A 13,369-nucleotide genomic window follows, 5' to 3' on the forward strand; every position below is an offset into this window, starting at 1 on the left:
TGGATAACCTCATACACACACTTTTGAATTCCTGAAAAACCTCATACACAGCATGACAGGATGACTTTAACGATAGTCACCACTTTTGATTTCCTGGCAAACCTCATGCACAGCATGACAGTATGACTTCAACGATAGTTACCACTTCTGATTTCCTGGCAAACCTCATAAACAGCATGACAATATGATTTAACAATAGTCGCCAATTTTGATTTCCTGGCAAACCTCATACACAATATGACAATTTAAACAGGGGCAACAGTTTGATTTCCTGGTAAACCTAATGAACAGAGGCAAATGTCAGTTTGATTTCCTGACAAACCCAATAAACTGAGGTTACAGTTCACATAATGAACTAAGACAACATTGAATTCCTGACAAACAAATGAACTGAGGCAACAGTTTTATTTCCTGACAAACCTAATGAACGAACTGAGGTGACAGTTTGATTTCCTGACAAACCTAATGAACGATATGAGGTAACAGTTTGATTTCCTGACAAATCCAATGAACTGAGGCAACAGTTTGATTTCCTGACAAACCTAATGAACTGAGGCAACAGTTTGATTTCCTGACAAACCTAATGAACTGAGGCAACAGTTTGATTTCCTGATAAACCCAATGAACTAAGGTAACAGTTTGATTTCCTGACAATCCGAATGAACAGAGGTAACATTTCAGTTTTCTGGCAAACCTAATGAACTGAGGCAACCGTTTGACTTCCTAAAAAACCCAGTGAGCAGCGGCATTAGTTTGATTTCCTTATAAATCAAATGAACAGAGGCAACAGTTTGATTTCCTTACAAACCCAATGAACAGATGCAACAGTCTGACTTCCTGACAAGTGAAATGAACAGCATGACAATCTTATTATGACAATATGCATGTAGTCTTTTGTCCTCTATCTCTGACACATGTGTAAGTCAGGGGTTCCATTTGACCTAGGACCCCGGGTCCGGACCCAGGAGATTTTCAAAAGATGCTCAAAGGACCCGGCATGATACATGCCAGTGTGCGTCACTCAGGACCCAGGGGCATTTTGCTTTGATAATCCTTTCTCTTATCATTTATTTCCTGCAGTAAACTCTGTCCATGATTAACGCGTGTATTCTAAATAAACATTCACGTTCACTGAAAGCACGCATGTAAATCTCCAATACACTAATAATGATATGCGTGAAGTAAGCAGAAATGTATGGAAGGCGGAGTTAAACCGCCGTTGATAGGCGATCGCAATGTCTTCCTGCCTTTGATCTTCTGCTAAATCCCGCCCATTATCCTGTAGACATGCCTTGCCGACTTTTTATTAGCAAATTAAGTCACGGCGAGTGCACATAGGTAAGGAGAATCAAAGAAGTGTTGAAATTAAAATGATAAAGCATATTGATCCTGTGTACTGTCAAAAAAGCGCCATTTATTAAATTATTCGTAAGCCGAACACGTGAAAAGTGCCCTGTAAGATTTCTTCATGCAACCTTTAAATCAGACCATTGTTTAACTGATTGTACCGTGATTTTAACTAGAAAATCCACAAATTTTAATGAATTTCGAAAGCAAAAATAAGTTTAGAATGTCCGTTCACGATTCTAATTACACCCGGTGTCATATGCAATTTTTCCAAAATTCCTTAAAACAGCCGACTTTCAATGCAATTTTTTTATGATAAGTAACATCAAAATTTGAGGAACTGGTTTACCCTTGTATGTCAAATAAACTGAGCAAACACCGCTTTCAGACGACATTCCGAAAGTGTATCAGTATCCAGATAGAACATTTTGGATATATTATTATAAGGGAGTTATAGCACTTTTCTGTGAATGAAATATTGATGCAAGACCTAATCAATATAACATGAACTTTGATAAACATTAGTTTAAAATGTGACCTGAAACAGACATTTTTATTATGTTGAAACATATGATCTTGGTTTTATTGTATTACCAGTTGCGTATTACTATATAGGAAAATTTAGTCAATAATATTGATGTGTTGGGACAGGACTCCTGTATTTTGGAAAAGGACCCTTCAAAATTTGGACCCAAGGGTCCTGGGACTCTTGGGTTTTCAAGTCTAGTGGAACCCCTGGTAAGTTCTCATTTTCTAGCAGATAACAAAATACTTCACATGCAAAGTCTAATAAAACTAGACCAAGTATATATTCAGTACATCAGGTCAGTTACCTCTAAATTCTAGAAATACTTGTAGATCATCAGTTATCTTAAAATCCAAGAAATACTTGTAGAAAATCAGTTCTCTCCAAATCTTAGAAATACTTGTAGATAGTCAGAACATCAGGCCATCTGAAAGTCCTAGAAATACTTGTAGATAGTCAGAACAGGCCATCTGAAAGTCCTAGAAATACTTGTAGATAGTCAGAACAGGCCATCTTAAAGTCCTAGAAATACTTGTAGATAGTCAGAACAGGCCATCTTAAAGTCCTAGAAATACTTGTAGATAGTCAGAACAGGCCATCTTAAAGTCCTAGAAATACTTGTAGATAGTCAGAACAGGCCATCTTAAAGTCCTAGAAATACTTGTAGATAATCAGCTACTGTAAAAATCTAGAAATACTTGTAGATAGTCAGAACATCAGGCCATCTGAAAGTCCTAGAAATACTTGTAGATAGTCAGAACAGGCCATCTGAAAGTCCTAGAAATACTTGTAGATAATCAGCTACTGTAAAAATCTAGAAATACTTGTAGATAGTCAGAACATCAGGCCATCTGAAAGTCCTAAAATACTTGGTAAAGGTCAGAACTGGCCATCTGAAAGTCCTAGAAATATTTGTAGATATCAAATACTGCCATGTAAAGTCCTAGAAAGACTAGTAGATAGTCAGAACAGGCCATCTTAAAGTCCTAGAAATACTTGTAGATATCAGACAGCCATCTTAAAGTCCTAGAAATACTTGTAGATATCAGTAACGCCCATTGAAATCTAGAAATACTTGTAGATAGTCAGAACAGGCCATCTAAAGTCCTAGAAATACTTGTAGATAGTCAGAACAGGCCATCTTAAAGTCCTAGAAATACTTGTAGATAATCAGCTACTGTAAAAATCTAGAAATACTTGTAGATAATCAGTTTCTCAAAGTCCAAGAAATACTTGTAGATAATCCTTACATCAGGTCAATTACCTTAAATCCTAGAAATACTTGTTACAAGGCTAATCATTGAGGAGGCATCTCTCACCTCAGTATTACAGGTGAGCTAATTGGAAACACTAGCACAATGCTTCCAGTAAACAGGTGGATTATCACCTTAGTGATGACATTTATTAATAATAAAGAATATAGCTTCCTACATATAACATGCCTATGGTTTCAAAACTGAGGATATTTCTGTCCATAGTAACAATATAATCGCCACAAAATAGTTTCAAATTTCATTTCTTTTTTATACAATTTATTCTTCGAAACAGATTACCCAGAAATAGTTTATACTACTCTAAAAATGTTTTTCTTGTCTACCTAGTGGAGAAAGTATAAAAATATCCAAACACATGATGCCAGGTTTTCAAGTCTTTGAAAACTTTGTCTAAAATAGTGTGCAAAGTATTTGTGGTGCTAAACTATATACATCATGTTGGGAAATACAAAATCTAAAAGAAAAAGATCTTATATGTCTGCCTGTGAACCAAACCCCTGAGACAGCAAGATGACCTCTCATACAATTTACAAATTTTATTTGAACAATTTACAAGTAGTGGGAAATGTAGGGCACATAACTTTAGGACGGCCAGCACATATTTATGCAATCTCGCCAGGCATATGTATGTTTTTGACAACACAGAAAATGACTTCACTCGACCTTCAGCTATTTCCGGAAGTAAATAAAATGAAAGTAGAAATGTTAAACTTGAAAATGAAAGCTGCATTTTGATTCGTAGATAGTCAGGGGTCACGTGCAGGGGGTCACCCCGTCTAAATGTATGCACGTGGACTTCCTTTTTTTTTTTGCTATTGGGGAGCCAATTTTCAGCACTTTATTACGAATTGAAATTACCTGGGCTTTAGTACAGCATGTCAGCTTTTAATCTATGAAAAAATATTTGAGCTCTTGATAAACACAAATCCCACAGGGGTCCGTAACGGATCAAGCGTACATTGATAATTTTGGAACTTCATCAAATCGCTCAAAATGTCATTTTTGATGTTGTCCGAGAGTGTCAGTATATGCCTCAGATGTAAGATATAACCGTGTTTGAGAGCTGCAGACCTAGACATTTCAGAAATATTTTCAAAATAAGTTTCATGTAATAAATGTTTCTACGGAAGCGTGAAAGGGCCATCAGACGCTAATACGTTTTAGTACGTTAAGGCTGTGGAAAGGATATACAGATTTCCTAAAATGCATTTTAGTTTAGCCATTTTTGTCTCAAACGTCAGTATTCGTACAGATGTGTTAAAAAATGTCGAAAAAGCACTGATTTTTAGATAAAAGATGATTTCTCTAATAACCTTAGGACAGTCAGCACATATTTATGCAATCTCACCAGGCATATGTATGTTTTTGACAACACAGTAAATGACGTCACTCGGCCTTCAGCTATTTCCGGAAGTAAATAAAATAAAAGTAGAAATGTTAAACTTGAAAACGAAAGCTGCATTTTGATTCGTAGATAGTCAGAGGTCACGCGCAGGGGTCACCCCGTCTAAATGTATGCGTGTGGACTATGCAGGGGTCCGTAACGGATCAAGCGTACATTGATAATTTTGGAACTTCATCAAATCGCTCAAAATGTCATTTTTGATGTTGTCCGAGAGTGTCAGTATATGCCTCAGATGTAAGATATAACCATGTATGAGAGCTGCAGACCTAGACATTTCAGAAATATTTTCAAAATAAGTTTCTACGGAAGTGTGAAAGGGCCATCAGATGCTAATACGTTTTAGTACGTTAAGGCCTAACAAAAAAAATTGTTTGTTTCCAGTGACATGGCCAAAAAAAATAGGGTAGGTAGGTAGGCATTTTTTTTTTTTTTTTTTTTTTAAACCTAACACCATCCTAGTTTCAAACAGGGAGATTATAAACCTTATAAACATGCATCATATTGTTATGTTTGATTTACACCTGAATGTACAATGACTTTGATGATGTTTTAGCAATATAAAATGCCATTTGATTGTGTATTTAAATATTATGAAATAAATATATGCTTTATGTTTGTCTTTTGTTGTTGTTGTTTTTTCATTTCCAGAGTAGCCCATCCGATTAGCTCAATAGGTAGAGCAGTCGATCTACGAATCAAGTGGTCATAGGATTGTTGTGTCCTATATCATTCATTCTCCACCGCTAATTCATGTGGAGAAGTTGGCAATTACTTGCGGAGAACATGGTTTATATTTGATTAAACATGAAACTTGAATGAAATCTTGCTGTGGATTCTCTCTTTAAATAATAATTTTAATATTGAATATTATTCAACAACCAACATTTATATTTCAAACTAAAACCAAGTAAAAGCACACTGGCCAGGAATATGATTTGCATCTTTGATCTTCTACCCCAGTCTAAAATTCTGGATTAACTGGAAATGCTAGACAATGGAGTTTTGACTGGTATGCCCAAATTGTGAATTAATAAAGCTGCAAGTGGTTGTTCAACGACTTACTACTACAAATCCAGGGTTTCCCTAGGAAATTCATTTTGAGGGACATCATGTCCCCCCAAATTTATTTTTCTGGAAAAAAAGAGACTTTTGGGGGACATGTTAGGATTTGCTTGAATACTTTGATACTCTTTTCGGCTTTTAATAGTTTAAACTGATTGAAATTAACTTTTAATTAATTTGAAAAATTGTTTTTTTGGGAAAACTCATGCCCCCTTTGCTAAGAAAAGGGGGACATGGACCTTGAAAAGTGGTAAATTTACCACCTTTCTTGGGGCTAGGGAAAACCCTGTAAATCCCATCTAAAACCTGACTTTTCAAGACTCTGCAGGCGTCGACCTTAACTTTTTTCAGCAGGTCCACCAACTGCTGAAATCTAGGAGTGCTGCTCAGACTTTAGTGGACCTCCAATTCTATCACATAAATTGTGATGTTGTAGACGTCATAACTTCATATGACTCAAAGAAACAGGACTTATTTCTAAAATAATTAAAAATGGAAGACTGTAGCAATCTGTTATCCCGAAAAATAATTATTTTGAAAAGTGTCCCAAAATATGGACACAATAATCATCATCCACCCATCGTCGACCCGTGTTGAAAGTGAAAAAAAAAAAAAAACATTAATAATTATCGGTAATTATTCTGATGATAAACTAAGTAATTAGCCTTGTTTTCATCATCAATTAACACCCTCTCAAAGAACTAAAAGAAGTGTGTCGGTTATTATGACATCTGAAGTGGAGATCAAAACGGTATAGTTGCCCGAGATTGTCATGGCATTACGTCATGTTTTCGCGCCATGTGACACATCACTGTCTGATCGTACTTTCTCGATTCCTTAAATTGTTGAGAAGAAATCAATAAAAAAGTTTTTTCTTTATCTTTTTTTAAAAGCGAATGTGCAATATCCCGAATAAACTGACATGTAAATGTGTCGTGAACGATGATAGTGAATAGCCTACCTCTGTGACCTATTTGCCCTCAAGGAATTTACATTATTGTTTGAAAAGAATATCTAACAAAGTGTTGTGTCAAAAAATACATGTACTATGAATAATTTAAAACTTATTAAAATCCGCAACAACATCATACTGCTTTATTTTAAAACCACATCTATTTACGTTCACGAGGTCACGTAACCTATTCTGCCGTGCTAACAGAAATCTGTTTGCCAAAAATCGTTTTACTCCATGTAATTAAACTGCTGCCGCTTTTTCATTATTTAAGATTTTTTAATTGTATTTTTTGTACATTCTGGTCAAGAGTCTGAATTTTATTACCATAGTATGTACCGTTTATTTACTTTAAGAAAGAAGTAAATAATCAAGATCGCGCTGTTTGAAATTTTACAAAACATTATATGAAAATTTGATCGTTTTTAAAGAATTTTGCCTACATTCCTGTCGATATCTTATTAAAATTGTTATAGAACTCAAACTGTATTAGTTCTCAAGCGGTGTTGAAAATTTGAAGCGATTACATTGAAAAATGAATGCACCACGTGCGTTTATTGTGTCAAAAGTAACCGCGATGTAAATAAGATATTATGATAGGGCGCACGTGTTTGTGGAATGGAAAATTACCAGCATGACGTTTTGATATTTTTACGATTCGCGGGTAAATTCCAGTCAATCCAGGTAATTTTGCCTGATGTATTAATTTCTCAATTTGGTAAAGTTACCACGTAAAAACCACTCGCCCGACCGATGGAGTAGTCCATTCGTGCAAAGAGCTATAAAAATAATAATATACTTATTTGCAAAAATATGCGGCCCGATTTTACCGCTAAAAAAGTTTAGGGTCGGCGGTAAAAAAATAGGGTAGGTCGGGCCACCGGAAACAAACAATTCTTTTTTTTACGCCTAAGGCTGTGGAAAGGATATCTACCGTATGAAAGGCTCAAGCTTGACAATTCACACTAACCGAAATTTGTTGCAAAACTGGGCACAAAATGGTAACCCGACATACACCACTTACCAAAGGGGTACTGAACGTTAGCATCCAGCAGTTTCTTCCTGTTTTCATCAACATCTTTACTTGTGAGATCCACAAATGTTGGGATGAACATGTATGACTCTGAAAATATAAATTTCAGGTATTGTTATTTGTATTTATGCCACTGGTATACTGTACTCCAGTAATTTTTATAGCTGATAAGTAAAGAAATTCTGCAAATTCAACAAAGTGGTCACTTCATGTTTGTGAAGAATGATAACTCGCATATGGGACTGGATTGAGTCAAATACTTCTTGAAGTCTGTACTGCAGGACACAAATTTGGTCAGATATACAGACAAATGGACGGACAAGGGTAACTCTTAATCCTCCCCCTCCCCCCCCCCCCACCCCAAAAAAAATTGGGATTGGTGGTGTGGGAGGGGGAGGGGGGCACAAAAACTTTTACTTGGTCAGGGGGATAATACTATATTTATGTGAGCAAAGGTTACGAGCTAGTTGATAATAAAATTTAAGTTTTGAAGATACTAGCTAAAACACTTCTTGCTTCTTGAATTATAAGCATTTTCAATTTAAGGTTTAGCAGTATATCACAAAGCAACAGAAATATTTAGTAAACGAACAGCATCTTGACAAACAACTTATCTGTAAAATAAATGTTTACTGTTCTTTCCCATAGAATTGGATACTTAAAATATTCTTAAGGAGTTGTCCCCTTTTAAAAAAGTATGCCATTTGTTACAAGAAATAAATGTAAACAATTGTCAAAAACAATGTTTTATCTAGTTATGTTAAGTTTAAACACTGGTACATCGTTGCAAATGCATTAAAACGAAGACATGTAACAGCTTTTTAAAAATGGAGAGTTTTTAAAGGCGCTGAACTGTCCAGAAGTGTGGTCCCTTCGTGCAGTTCCTTTCCAGAATTCAGTATACCAATATGAGTAAATTGACAATGGTTTTGTTGAATAATATACATGTTTTATATGCTGTTTAATTTTCATGTAAAACAATGCTATGTATTATATGCTGTTTAATTTTCATGTAAAACAATGCTATCTTTCTGAGATTTGGTGATGTTCGAACTTTTTTCTCCGAAACATGGACCTAACCAGATAGACAGACGCATGCACAACCTGAACTGACAATGCCAAATCTATATGCTTCTGCCTTTGGTGGGGGATAACAAGAGATCATTTGTGCCTAGAAAATCCCTTAACAGGTGGTAGATTTATGTATGTGGATGGACTGACTGCTAGAAAAATGCAATCATTTAGAACCTGAAAATTAACTAGCGGTGCTTTCGAGAAAAGCGCATGTCTCCCACAACGCGTACTGCCTAATCATCTGAATAGTAAGTCTGTCTTTGTATACTGTTTGCGGCCTATTGGTGTTCACATGTTGGAGTAACCAGTCTATAACTTTGTATCGGTAATTATGTTCAAGGGCAATAATTCCCAAGTGCCTGGGCCGATTTGGCTAGTTATCGAACCTGGCTGAGGACTTATTAGCAAACACATTTTCTTCAAGGTTGGTGAAAATTGGATGAGAAATGTTCGACATAGAGTGTGGACAAGCTTTGTGACAGACACACACACACACAGACAGGAGTTAATCAATATGTCTCCAACACCACTGTGTGGTGGGAGACATAATTATGTAGCATTATGATTGCTGAAAAATTTCCACATAGATAATTACAGGTAATAAAGTCTTTTAATGTAAATTAGGAAAATAATTAATACTAAAAACAAAATAAAATTTATCTAGTCTATCCAGACAAACCTATTCTTTTGAAGTGGATATAAAAAGACAGGTACCTGTTCCTTAGTCTAGACAAGAACTTCAAAGGCACTAAATTTCTACATAACAAAAGGTATATTTCATACTTTCAGACATGAATTTGTTTGTATTTGAGATGTCTTGAAAATATTCATCTGTATCAAGCCAAACTTTGTAACTGAGGGCTTTTTCACTTAAATAATCAAAGGGCAGTTTATTTGCATAAGCATTTTGTCAGTGGGTGATTTTTGTGGTTATACATAAATTTTCTATTAAATGATAAAGCTATTTTAAAACATGCTCTCCCTCTTTCCTGTCTAAGCCTTGCCACACTGGTTGAGGTTTGGATAACCAATACATGTGATCAGGAGTTTGAAGATCTGCAGTCGGCAAAGGCAGAAGCAACTGTGTCCAGCATGGTAAAGGTTAATCCTTCCAGACTCAAATGAATATAATTACTGCATGGTTCAATTTAGTCAATGATTATTACAAAACAGCCTAAAAGTCCAACTTGAAAATCATTACCAAACCACCTAAACAGTTAAAACACTAGAAAATGCTTTTGTAAAAAAGCGCATGTCTCCCCCAATGCAAAGTCCTATAGGCAAGAAGTCAATAGGGGTCAGGAGCGAAAGTCAAAGAGACACTGATGGTTGGCTGCAATAGGGATCATCTACTTGGCATGTCCAGTCATCCCGCTAAATTTCAACACACTTGGCCTAGTGGTTCTCAAGACACTGTTCAGGCTCCTGTAACCTTGACCTTTGATCAAGTGACCTCAAAATAAATAGGGGTCATCTACTCTGCATGTCCAAACATCTTATTAAGTTTCAACATTGTAGGTCAAGTGGTTCTCAAGTTATTTCCAAAAAATGATTTTACATGAACAGGCCACTGTGACCTTGACCTTTAATTGACTGACTCCAAAATCAATAGGGGTCATCTACTCTGCATGTTCAATCATCCTATGAAGTTTCAACATTCTGGGTCAAGTGGTTCTCAAGTTATTGATCAGAACTGGTTATCAATGTTCAGGCCCCTGTGACCTTGACCTTTAACGGAGTGACCCCAAAAACAATAGGGGTCATCTACTCTGTATGAACAATCATCCTATGAAGTTTCAACATTCTGGGTCGGGAGGTTCTCAAGTTATTGATTGGAAATGGTTTTCAATGTTCAGGCCCCTGTGGCCTTGACCTTTCACAGAGTGACCCCAAAATTGTTAGAGGTCATCTACTCTGCATGACCAATCATCCTATTAAGTTTCAACATTCTGGGTGAAGTGGTTCTCAAGCTACTGACCAGAAATGGTTTTCAATGTGCAGGCCCCTGTGACCTTGACCTTTAATGGAGTGACCCCAAAATCGATAGGGGTCATCTACTTTGCATGTACAATCATCCTATGAAGTTTCAACATTCTGGGTGAAGTGGTTCTCCAGTTATTGATCGGAAATGGTTTTCAATGTTCAGGCCCCTGTGACCTTGACCTTTGATGGAGTGACCCAAAAATCAATAGGGGTCATCTACTCTTTATGATCAATCATCCTATGAAGTTTCAACATTCTGGGTCAAGTGGTTTTCTAGTTATTGATCGGAAATGGTTTTCAATGTTCAGGCCCCTGTGACCTTGACCTTTGACGGAGTGACCCCAAAATCAATAGGGGTCATCTACTCTTCATGACCAATAATCCTATGAAGTTTCAACATTCTGGGTCAAGTGGTTCTCTAGTTATTGAACGGAAATGGTTTTCAATGTTCAGGCCCCTGTGACCTTGAACTTTGACGGAGTGACCCCAAAATCAATAGGGGTCATCTACTCTTCATGACCAATCATCCTATGAAGTTTCAACATTCTGGGTCAAGTGGTTCTCTAGTTATTGATCGGAAATGGTTTTCAATGTTCAGGCCCCTGTGACCTTGACCTTTGACAGAGTGACCCCAAAAACAATAAAGGTCGTCTACTCCAGCAGCCCTACAACCCTATAAAGTTTGAAGGTTCTAGGTCAAATGGTTCTCCAGTTATTGCTCGGAAATGAAGTGTGACGTACGGACGGACAGGGCAAAAACAATATGTCTCCTGGGGGAGACATAATTATCACACTATTTGCATTATGTTATAAAAGCCCAATCAACAGATCAATATTTAAAACAACTTATAAATGGTCAGTTTTGTTATGGCTAGACAATACCATGAATAAATCTAATCAATTTTGTCTTCTACTAAGCTTAGCCTTCACAAAAAAAAAACTTTCTAAAATTTGTCGTTCAGTAAATATTTTTCTTTCTTTTATTCTTTTATACAACAGTGTTACTGTCATCTATAAATCAATTAATATCATGTAACCTTACATTGATTATACATGAAACTTCTTTTTTTATTTTTCCCTATAAGCAGTAAGTGCTCTTTTTGCATGTCTTTGAAGATAGAAAATCCTCAACAAATATATTTAAGGCCATAATAAATTAATTCCTAGATTATCATCCCCGCCCACCCCCTCTTTTTTATGCCGCCCCGACCTTTTTACTTCTCTCTCCCCCCCCAAAAAAAAAAGAACCAAAAATCTACGAACCACGATAGGGTCCCGTATATTTGCTTTAAATTTAATGCTGCCGCAAAATACTGAATATTCCCATGTATAGTGCGCAGTTTTTTGTCCGCCGGGACCAGCCCGAATCGTGTGTGCGCATTATACACAGGTAAAGATGACTTTCCAACTGCAAAACTTATTTTGTTTCCGATTCTCGCATTTTGGTAAAGGGAAACTACTCTCCGCGCTTACTGTCTATGCTAAAATCTAAGATTGCCGTTGCGTTCCATAAAAGATCGAGTAGTTTATTTTACTTTCAAACAAAATTGATTTCATATAAATTTAAAAGTATTTTGATGAAAGAAATATTAAAAATCACAAATATTAGGATACTTACAAAAAATTGGAGATTATTTTAACCGAGATCAAACTGTGAACAACAAAACTGACACGAGATGACAAGCTAATTGCCGATAATTACTGGCTATTTGATCATAACAAAATTAAGACTGTCACACCTTTTGTTATCAGTTTGAATTGAGAAGCTCATGTCATTTTGAAAGATACCATTCCGAAATATTGAAACAGTTGCTTTCTATTTATTCAAACTATTTAATTAAAAAAAAAACAAGAAAAAACAAGAGCTGTCTCCATAGGATGACACATGCCCCAGATGGCACTTGAATGAATAGTTATGGCCGATGTTAGAGTTTAGGACCTTTGACCTACGGAGCTGGGTCTTGCGCGCAACATGTCATCTTACTGTGTCACACATTCATGCGTAGTCATTTTAAAATCCATGCATGAATGACAATGATATGGACCGGACACGCCCATCAATGCACTATCTTGAAAAATGACCTTTAATGTCTAAGTGTGACCTTGACCTTTGAGCTACGGACCTGGGTCTTGCATGCGACATGTCGTCCTACTATGGTTCACATTCATGCCAAGTTATTTGAAAATCCATCCATCAATGACAAAGATATGGACCGGACATGCCCATCAATGCATTATCCTTTAACGTCTAAGTGTGACCTTGACCTTTGAGCTACGGACATAGGTCTTGCGCGCGACACGTCGTCTTACTGTGGTACACATTCATGCCAAGTTATTTGAAAATCCATCCATCGATGACAAAGATATGGACCGGACACGGCCATCAATGCACTATCCTTTAACGTCTACGTGTGACCTTGACCTTTGAGCTACGGATCTGGGTCTTGCACGCGACAAGTCGTCTTACTGTGGTACACATTCATGCCAAGTTATTTGAAAATCCATCCATCGATGACAAAGATATGGACCGGATACGCCCATCAATGCACTATCCTTTAATGTCTAAGTGTGACCTTGACCTTTGAGCTACGGGCCTGGGTCTTGCGCGCGACATGTCGTCTTACTGTGGTACACATTCATGCCAAGTTATTTGAAAATCCATCCATCGATGACAAAGATATGGACTGGACACGAAAATTGCAGACAGACTGAC

At 36.6% G+C, this 13,369-nt stretch overlaps 1 protein-coding gene across 1 annotated transcript in view; it reads right to left on the reverse strand.

The window, feature by feature from the left end:
- LOC123531371 (inositol-tetrakisphosphate 1-kinase-like) overlaps positions 1–13,369 on the reverse strand; it is an 84,633-nt gene that overhangs the window by 31,099 nt on the left and 40,165 nt on the right. The window contains exon 5 of the mRNA XM_045312241.2: positions 7,591–7,689. Within this exon, the coding sequence (XP_045168176.1) occupies positions 7,591–7,689 (99 nt within the window). The remainder of the gene's footprint in view (positions 1–7,590; positions 7,690–13,369) is intronic.

The sequence above is a fragment of the Mercenaria mercenaria genome, chromosome 1 (assembly GCF_021730395.1).
Source record: "Mercenaria mercenaria strain notata chromosome 1, MADL_Memer_1, whole genome shotgun sequence".
Lineage (NCBI taxonomy): Eukaryota > Metazoa > Mollusca > Bivalvia > Venerida > Veneridae > Mercenaria > Mercenaria mercenaria.